This window comes from Echinops telfairi, unplaced genomic scaffold (assembly GCF_000313985.2).
Source record: "Echinops telfairi isolate 266 unplaced genomic scaffold, ASM31398v2 ScPeMD7_2573;HRSCAF=3158, whole genome shotgun sequence".
Taxonomy (NCBI): Eukaryota; Metazoa; Chordata; class Mammalia; order Afrosoricida; family Tenrecidae; genus Echinops; species Echinops telfairi.
In genome coordinates this window covers 880903-891093 of record NW_022106471.1, presented here as the reverse complement: position 1 = coordinate 891093, position 10191 = coordinate 880903, and the positions used below count along the sequence as shown (strand labels likewise).

General features: G+C 49.3%; 1 protein-coding gene across 1 annotated transcript in view; it reads right to left on the bottom strand.

Moving 5' to 3' along the window:
• FIGLA (folliculogenesis specific bHLH transcription factor) overlaps positions 1–9010 on the bottom strand; it is a 14247-nt gene extending 5237 nt beyond the window's left edge. Inside the window, exons 1-3 of the mRNA XM_013006534.2 lie at positions 8936–9010; positions 7388–7540; positions 5465–5683 (exon numbers count right to left, since the gene is read on the bottom strand). Coding sequence (XP_012861988.2) covers positions 5465–5683; positions 7388–7540; positions 8936–9010 — 447 coding nt within the window. The remainder of the gene's footprint in view (positions 1–5464; positions 5684–7387; positions 7541–8935) is intronic.
• Positions 9011–10191: the final 1181 nt, after the last annotated feature.

The following is a 10191-nucleotide window of genomic DNA, read 5'->3' as shown; positions in this document are numbered from 1 at the left end:
AAGCACCTTGCCGTTCAGCAATGCCCATTCCCAATAGAGCAAAATTCTACACCTAAAACTCCACCATTTCTAAATGAGCCTCTCCAGGGCCTTGAAATCAGCCCCTGTCCCTATTGGGGTCATATGGTATGGGCACCATGTGGCTCGTGGCCCCGCATGCCTGCCATTCAGTCCCCAAGTAAACCCGCTCTAGCCCCAGGAGTTACTCTCTGTCCCCGCCATCAGCAGATTCTTGGGATTTTGCCGTTCTGACACCCTCTACTCCCCCAAAAGCCCACCCCTGCCAGCACGGGCATCCCACTGCCCAGCTCCTTTCCGGGGGCAGGCAGACGTGCAGCCATTGCTGCAAACTGATGAAGAGAGAATTGCCCCCCAAGCCCTCAGCCCCTCCTCGTGCCGTGTATTTCAGTCCAGAGAGCCATCTACCTGTCCCTTGGTTCCCAGTTAGGTCTCTGGCCTGTGGAGTCACCCTGCGGGGTAAGCTGGGCTGACCCAGAGGAGGAGGATCCTTTCCTCCAAGAAAGGGTCCGCCCAAGCAGCTCTTCTCTCAGACTCTCTGTCTTAGGCACCAGCCTGGCTCCTGAGTGTAAAATGCAAGCTTTGCAAAATTGATTTTTAAAAGAAGGTAATTCTTCAGCCATACGCAAATTAGCGTCTCAATGTGAAAGCTCTTGGAGGAAAACTAGCCAGAAAGGCAGTTAAAGTGGGTACTTCAAAGGAAAAATCACCTCCCCTGCCAGAGCGATTCAGCTCCAAAGCCATTAGTTGGGTACAATAAGGTTGGGAGAGGCCTGGTCTCTCTGCAAAAGGTATGGGGGGTTCTAACCAGGGTGAGGCCTGCAGTGGCTCATGGAAGAACCCAAGCAGGATAGGGCAAGGGTGGTTTGCAGAGGAGGGTGCCCAGTGGAAAGAGTTAGAGCACCCTTCATGGAAGGATAGTCCAGCTGGGCAATCAGAGTCCACACCAGGCCAGGAAAAGAGGCCATCAGTGTGCGGTGGACAAGTCCGAGCAGTCAGACCAGCGTCCATGAACCAAACCTGGGGCTGAGTGAGGAAAGGGGCTGGGGGTGGAGGGTCAGTGCCAGGAGGGCCAAGAATGGTGTTCTTGGGGAGAGGCAAGATGACCGTGGGTGTTAGAGGTCAGGAGGGCTGATAATGGCCACCCAGGGAAGTGACAGCCCGTGGAGACAGACCAGGGCTCCTATATAGGGCAAGTGCTCAGACAAAACAGCCGACTCCAAAACTGGAGCTGAGGAGCGAATGAGATAACCCTGGAATGTGCCCGTCAGGAAGAAGGTGATCAAAGATGGAAAGTCACGCATCCAACAGAAGGGCAGCCAGTTTAGAGGCTTTCACGGACCACCCTGAGGACAATTTTAGCACCCGACGAGATGGCATCATATGAAGATCTAACAACGTGCTGAATTAAATGGAAAACTATGATGCTGTACTAACATACAAACAGATGAATACAGAAACAAACAGGTGTGACTCATTACCATGTGGTCCGTTCATTCCTACCATGGAATTGTATTCAGCAATAAAAGGAAAACAGACTACCGATAAACAACCATGTGGATGGTCTCAAGGGTACCCTGCATCATGAGTGGAAGCAAGCCAATCTCTTAAGGCCTCGTACAGTCTGGTTCCATTTATACCGTTTTCTTGAAATAACAAGGATAGAGATGGAGAACAAGGTGCCAAGCGCTAGGGAGCAGGGGTGGGGTGGGGGAGTCTCTTTGTAGTGACCTAACTTCAGCGGTGATTCCAGGAATCTACACGATAAAATGACAGGGAACGACACACATACATACACACACAGTATCAATATTACTTGTCTAGTGGGTTTAATACTGTGAAAGACGCAAGCATTGAGGGATCCTGGGTGAAGAGCACAGGAAACCTCTCGGTACTGCCTTTGCAACGGTCCATAAATCTAGAATGACCCCACATTAGAAAGTTCAATAAAGTGTTTGATGAGTACCGGATACTTAGTCTCATGCACCTCTGCAAAACACATACTAGGTACCCCCAAAAGCATGTGCAAACCGGAGAACACTGGAAGCACCACTTCAAACAAGAGACTATTGCTAGTAACTGGAACGGATCAGAACCATGTACCACTTCATAAGATGCAGCCAAGGACATCGCTTCTCCGATGCCCCTGCCAACCATCCATACCTGAACCTTACTGGGAGGAAGCAGATGACCAAGCCCAAGAATAACTGACCATCATTATCAAGTGTCAAGTGTCAAGGCCATAACTGAATGTAAATCATGATTCTCCACTGGATCCTCTGTCTACAAAGGGCATTAAGAAGATGAGACAAACACTGGACTTGAAGGGGGTCTGAGGGTTAGAGGATAGTAGTAACACAGCCATGTAGCTCTAATTCTGATGGCTAGTGATTATGTATGGGGGGTGCCCCGCCTATCAAGACACACACAAAATTAGTTAGGGATGGTGGGGTATCAGGCCAGCCACTCTCTCTCTCAAGTGAGTCAGGAAAAAAAGTTCTGTGTACAGTATTGGCGACTTTTGTGTGTTCATTATTGCTTCAGGGGAAAACATCCTCACAAAGATGAATGAAAATGTCAAAGGCTGAGCAATCCTTGAGAAGGGTGATGAAAACTGAATGTTTCCCTTAAAAAATGGTCCTCTTCCTTCTGGTCAGGCCTCGGAAGTCAAGCATGAAGTCAAGGCTGCTTGATGGAGCTACAGATTTAGGTACAAGTATCAAGTGCTCCATTCGTCTCTGTTCATTCCAAAAATTTGCATCCAAACACTGCCATCCAGTCAATTTGCAAACTTTACCAGTTAACCACTTCAACAGGGTTAGGTAAACGATGAAAGATGAAGGGTGTCTTGTTTCCTTTTAAAAAGCATGTTCGGCTCAGGACCTTTGTTTTCCACTAAGACATTTCTGTCCCCATGTGAATGGATGTTCTACAAATGGCCTATTGCAAAGGTCAAGAAGCTTTGGAAACAAGGGCCCCAGGTGCCCAAGCTGCCGCTGCTGCACAGAGCAGGCCTGCTGTGCTTCTGTTTAGGTCCTCGCGCAACTAAGGGCCAAGAGGACTGGCAGGAAAGCAAAGTCATCGCATTGTGTTGTGAGCTATCTCTTGTGTCGAGCTCACAAGAACGTCATTGTGATATTTACCTGATAAGGAATGGTGAGGACTGAGTGCTATAAGACGCTGGTCTTCTTCTCTCGTATATCTGAATGTGAACATTTGTAGAAATATTATTATTAATTCACACAGGCAAGGCTCCAGGTCCATCTCCAGTCTGATCTTCACTCTTTCTGTGTGGTCAGAACCGACATGGGATCACGTCAGCTGCATGCTAAGGGTGACCCGTTAAAGAGGGCTTCTGGCCCAACTGGCCAAGATGTGAAAATCTACCCTGGGCACAGTGGGAGCCTTAGAAAACAATCATCCAATCAGAAATGGGGGTCAAGACCACAGTCAGCAGGAAACTTGAAGACATCACCCCAGAGCGGAGCATGGGTGGGAGCCGAGAGAGGAAATTCAAAGCAATCGCTGCACGTAAAGCTGAAGTGATTGACAGCTCACTAGTCAATACTGACTGCTCATGTCCAGTCAAGCAAATGTCACAATACCTATGTGTTCCAGGGAATGTTGACATGCCAGATACCATGCTGGACAATTTGCTGACAGGAAGGTATTTGAAACTCAGAGGTATCTCATGTGCAAGGTGGGTACAGTCACCGTGTTCATGTGGCAAATGGGGAAAACTGAGGATGAGAGAGATTAAGTAGCTCACCCAAGGTCACACAGCTAACCAGTGGTATTAACGAGGGTTTGAACGGTATTAGTTCTATCCTAAGGAGATCAACGTGCTCGGAGAGGAACTGAAAGGTCGGTGGTTTGAACCCATCAGCTGCTTCTCAAGAGGAAGATGAGACCGTCTGCTTCCCTGAAGACTGCAGCCTGGAAAACTCGGTGGGGCAACTCTCTGTCCTGTGGAGACTCTACGTGGACTTGACGGCATTGGGTTTGGGTTTTTGGCTTAGTCCTGCACCAAAGCTGCTGCTCTTCAAATTCTCCTCCCACCAACGATCATCAATGACTCCCTAGGGCTTTCCTCCTCCTCTGGTTCCCATTCCTACAAGCCCATTTCAATGGCAAGCAGGTGGCAGGGTGGTACACAGCAGGAGCCTGGAGGCTTGCCTGTGTGCCACCGAGCCACCGTGAGGGCAGGAAGTCCAATCTTTCAGACTGAGAGCAGCATGCTGCTCTTCCGGCTGCCTCGTCAGTTTGGCAAATAAGCTCTGCTACAATAAACTCCTTTGTGGTTATTTGGAAAAATAAAGTAATCATGCTGCCTTCCAAACAGCACCACCACTGCTGCCACCCCCTGTATCAGTGCGTATATGGCAAGCTGCCTTTGATCTTCCCACTTGTCTACAGAGTCTAGAAAATCTTTCAATGTGTTCATTAGAGTCATTAAAACACAAGCTCAAGTCTGTATGGGATGATTCTGGGGAGTTTACTCTCCACGCGAACACCTTGCCAACTGATCTGGAAATATAAGAATAGAAGTAACAGATTTCTACACTAGCAAGCTCCACCTCCCCACCCGGATGCTACCACGAAATTACAAGGGGAAGGCAGAAAGGGTTGCTATAAAATCAGAGAAAACATTATTGAAAATAAATATCAAAATGTAAAGAGATCGGTTCTCAACATACCCCCCTCACCCCCCCATCCAGATCTAGGGACTTCTGAAACAAGTGTTTCTCTCTCTCTAACCCTTGCCCGGGAGAACCGTGTGCCCTTCTGCTCACACCACGTCTAAGCGACAGTGTGGGCAACCTTGAGAGACTTGGGCCGTGCTCCTTTGAAATGTTCTTTGAGTTTGGGGAGTAAAGAGAACATCGGAAGGGCAAGGTCAGGACTGCAGGGTGGACGGGGTAAGGTTTCCAGTGGAATCATCCTGGGACGACCCTTGCAACCTTTGAAAAATAAACAGATCCACTGTCGTGACAGGAAGAAGAAAAAAATTCCTCGGCCTGGCGTCTTCCCTCACCAAGGCAGTTTTCCAGTTTCCTAAAACTCCTTCATAATCAGGCCAGGATTGCCCTGCGTCCTTTGGGAACCTCTAGAAGATTACTCTGTTAGAATTCCAATAAACAGTCACTAGACCTTCTGAGCGGACCTCTGGGCCTTGAATGCATCCCATGAAAAGCCACTATTTTCATCAGCATTTCTCTGAGCCACCCTGATGAGAGCAAGACAGATCTCTCACTGAGAGAACTTGTCTGCGGTTACCCACTGATCGGAAACAGGTCTGCGCCTTTAGTGTGGAATAAGCTCACGGAGGAGCTGGGACCCCCACGGCGGTATTTTTTCATGTACCCTTGTGTCTTGCTTTAACCATGTTTTAGCATTGAAAGTGTCACGCCCCACAGTACTCGATATTATAGAAAGAATAATTTACCAGATTCCTACTCGGGGAGAGAACTCCAGTAACAGCCATCATGCTCTGGTGACAGGTATATGGCGCCTCACTACTGCCACCGTCTGGCCAGGGCCCTTCCTCCTCCTTCTTCAAGCCGAAGGCACATTTGGCATGTCGGGTTCCAGAGGGCTGTCTAACCAAGGGCACATATGGTTCCGGAGCATCGTTGCTGTACTTCTGATCCGCTGGGGCCTGTTCCTAGAAATCATATTTTATTTGTCAGGCAGCACAGCAGTTGAACTACGAAGATCTCAATATATTTCAAAGTTTTCATTGATGATATTTCGTTCAGGTGATAAGGGCAGTGTTCAAGTCATAAAGAGAAAAGTACTATGCAATAAACCTTTACCTTTAGATGTTCTGCAGTGGGATGCTGCATTCATAGGATTATAGCATGGGACAGATCTTAGGCTTTAAAATGAATGCAGAGCAAGAGATGGGAAAAGCACATCCACTCTACAAATAACACCCAAGGAAAAACTAAGGCTATAGCCATGCCACACAACTCAACTGTCTAATTTGGCCAATCCTCCTGTGTAGAATGTATCCTCCCAGCAGTCTCCTGACTGGGCCTCATGGACAAGTACAAGGGAAAAAATTAATTAGCCCGCACCAATACATACATGGCTGTGTTTGCCCTGAATTCCTAGACTGGTTCTGTTCCTCTCCTCATCTCTCCTTCTCTTCTGCCCTTAAACACGATCAGATCGAGACTTACTAAATATCTTTGCTTGATGCAGATCCTTCCTTGCATCCGTTCAATCCCCCTTTCCTTTCTCAGGACTTCACGCTCACCAATGCCTTCTGAGTGGACTCCACATCTTTATATAAGAAGGCTCCCTTAACCTGCTACAAGTTGACCTCCAGCTTTCAAATGCTGTTTCCCTCCTCCTCCTGGCCTTTCTCACCCTCTCTGTAGCTTCTCACGTTACTTTCCACCCTCAGATACCTGGGACTCCCCCTCCTTGGCATTATGACCCCCTCTCTCTCCACTGCCTCCTGCCAACAGGTGTCCCAGAAGACCCATTTCTAAGGGCCTTACTCTTACCTTTTAACATCCTATCTCCTCTGGTCATGGTGCATCTTCATGCCTTCAATGTTTACCTCACCGTGGAATGAGCCCGTTAAATGCCAGAACACACCTTCCATTGCCTACCACACACTTCTGGGCACCGCCACCCTGATGATGGCGGTGATGCGATGGTGCTTCAGTGTACAAAGCAGGTTCATTTACACTGCCCCCGCAGGGTCACAAAACACTGTGAAACTGGTATTACCGAGACTCCTGAACACTGCAGTAGAAAAGGGGCCCCCTTGGGACCATTTAGAGTCCCTTAGAGAAAGGAATGCCTCTTCCTTTCTGAGTCCTGTCTCATGTGTGTCCCTCTGAAGGGAAACAACCCCCTCATGTCAGGGTCCTACTAAAGACCCAGCAGCTAGGAGCTCTGGGTCTTTAGATAGAACTGCCCTCTGTGGGTTTCCAAGATTGTAACTCTTTCCAGGATTACAAATCTCCATCTTTCTCCCACAGAGCAACTGGTGGCTTTGAACTTCTGACCGTATGGTTATCAGCCCAGCAAGCAACCATTATGCCACCAGAACCCCTCACTATGCCAGCTGGGATCTAGATGCTGTTAAATGTGCTTACTCGGCAGCGTATAGGTGGTTAGGAACATCAAAGCAACATGACTCAGCCAGACCTGGATTCGAACCCCAACCCCCACAGCTGTGTGTGTGCTTTGCCTCGATTTCATCCTCCACAAAATCAGAATCACTAATAGCTCAGGGAGGGGCGTTATAAACCTTAACTGCAAAGTGCATGGGAAAATGCTCATCAAATGCCTGGTGTGCAGAAAGGCTCAACAAATTGCGGGCCATGGTTCAAAGGTCTTAAACCTTTACCTCAGAGTCTTTGGCTTCTTTCAAAATGTCACCAAGCGCTTGGATGTATTCAGTGGCACCTTTAAGGATGTCGACTTTGCTGGGCTTCCTGCTTTGTGGGAGAAAGGGCACAAGCGCCTTCAGTTTGGCAAAACCGTGATTGAGGTTTTTGATCTAGAAAACAAAAAGGCACAGTGACCCAAAGAGAAGCTAATCTGTACAGAAACAACCCAAACCACAGAAGGGGTCCCAAAAGCTCGTTGATCTGGGTGGTCATTGACGCAGGCATACAAAGAGGTGCTGGCCCCTTGACTGAGCAGTTCATGGCAATGGAAAGGGTGTCACGCACTTGGCATGGGGCGGCCGATGTGTCCCCATCCTGCTGACCTCAGAGAGGTTACCTGCTGTGTTATAACACATCTGCAGCAGGAGGCAGTGGTTACAAGCTCCGAATCAACTGCACACGGAGCTCCCTCAGTCATTTAAGCGCTTTGCAACAGTGTGTGGGACGCGTACAACCTTTCTAGAATGTAAGAGAGCAACCTGCACCAGGAGTCAAAAGATGGAACACGTTCTCGTTTGGTGGCAATGGTTACCTGCCAGTGGATTCCAGCACATAGTGAACCTGTGGGTTGATCATGACTGTACTCACCAGGCCTTCTCTATGGAAGCACCCCTGGGCGGGTGCACACCACCAGCCTTGACGTTCACATCTGTGTTAGTCTGGGTAGACTAGAGAAACATACTCATAGACACTCGTGTGTAAGAGAGAACTTTATATTAAAAAGTAATTGTACATTAAGCAAACATTCCAGCCCAGTCCAGATCAAGTCCAATATTACCCCATGTGTCAATACTGGTCCACAAATTCCTCTTTAGACTCATGCAGCCATGCAATGATGCCAAATGCAGGAAGATCACAGGTGAGTGGGTGGAAAGTCTTGTGGGTCCAGTGGCGGTGGAAGCACCTCAGTGCTGGCGTGGGTCTCCACATGGCTCTTCCAGTTCCAGGGCTCTGGCTACATCAGTGTAGCTCCATGTGGCTTGTCAGCAGGAAGACGAAGCAGGGAGTGTCTCCCACCTCCAGGGAAGAATACAGGCGTTCCCAGAATCCTCAGGAGAAGGACATGCCCTGATTGACAGGCTAGACTCCACCCCTTCAAAAGTTGACAGGAGATCATATCACTGCCACAGCATCGAACAGAAACCATGTGCATTACCTAGGCACTTTATGTATGTCGTATTGCCAGTAATGCCCAACATTTTGCCCTAAAGCATTGCCATCCATGCACGTAGGTTTCTGGACCAAACAGTGGAAGACTAGGTATATTACGGTTTGCCTATGCGATTGCAGTCCAAACATGTTCCTTGAAAGATACTTGGTCTGAGTTTTGATCATGTGAAGCAAAAGAGATCTCTAAAGAGTTGTACAGGACAAACACATCTTTCTGAAGTAGCATATGCTAACACATACTAGGGGGAAAGACAGAGGGTAGGCACGGGGGCTTCCAACATTTGTTGGGGAAAAATCCATCTTTTCATTCCATTTTCCCACGAACTTTCTGAGACCTTTTCGTTACAATAAACATGGTTGTTATCCTCTGTGCCCCCGGGGTCTCCATTCTCTCTTTCCTTGTTGAGCATGATCCCCGGTAGAGAAACCAGGACCAAGTCTTGGCAGAAGGCTACCTCTCCTGGTGGGAAGGCCGACTTACAATGCAAGCTTGTGGATCAGCATCTTACTTGAAGGCCAGGAAACAGACCACAGGGTTATTTCTATAAAGGGTCTCGTGCCTCGTCAAAGCATGCTTCCATTCCCACTTTCGAAATGTCCCCCTAAGTCTTCTATTTATGGGGTCACCCCTTCCTTTCTCCTTACACCATTATGGGAGCGCAAGGCCCCCCAGCTGACTCCTGTGTCGTTTTAAAGGACCCGTGGTGTCTAGAACACCCCCTACCCCGCCCCGCCCTCATCACCCTACAGGAGCTTTCCAAATCTGCGGCCTGAAAGCGTGCCCCCCTCCCACCAGCTCATCCTGCCTTCTCCAAAGGCCAAATCTACACAAAGCCACTGCCTTTTCCCCCGCAAAAAGTTAGTCTCAGAAGCCCACAGGGGCAGTTCTACACTGTCTTATAGGGTCTCTATGAGTCGGAATGACCTCGGTGGCAGTCAGTTTTTTAGTATTCTATCGATCCTGACTCATTGTGACCCCTTAGGGATGAGTATAAAAAATTGTCACACCTTCGAGTCGATGCAGAATCATCGTGACCTTATAGGGCAGGGTGGAACCTCTGAGTTCCAAAGACGCAGTAAAGCCGGGTCTTTCTCTGGAGAAGCAGCTGATAGCTTTGAACGGACGACCTTGCATATTACAGTCCGACACGTAACCACTGCGCCACTGGCACAGACCTTGCCTTATTGGTTGCGGCTCCGCCCGCCTGGGGCACCTACCTCGCCCACAGGGCCCTTCTGAAGACCAAACAGGAGAAAAGCAGCCGCGTTCGAGGCCGGGCTCGGAACTACTCAAAGCGACCAGTAGGAGGAGCTCGACCACAGCCCCCAGCGCCTTTCCGCGGGGAGCGCGGCCCGGGGCGCTCCTGCCGTCTAAGCGGGAGCCGGCACCCCGTTCCCGGACCAGGGGTCGCGTGGAACTCTGGAGGCGCTGCCCGTCATTTCAGAAACAAACAAGGGGGCTGCCGCTAGCCCGCCTTTCTCCCCCGACCCCATTGCTCTGAGGCCCAGATGCAGAGGGCAGGGACATGGGGAGGGAAGCGGGTGGAGCGCCCTGGGCGCCCCCCCAAAACCCAACCAGCCAGAACGCGCG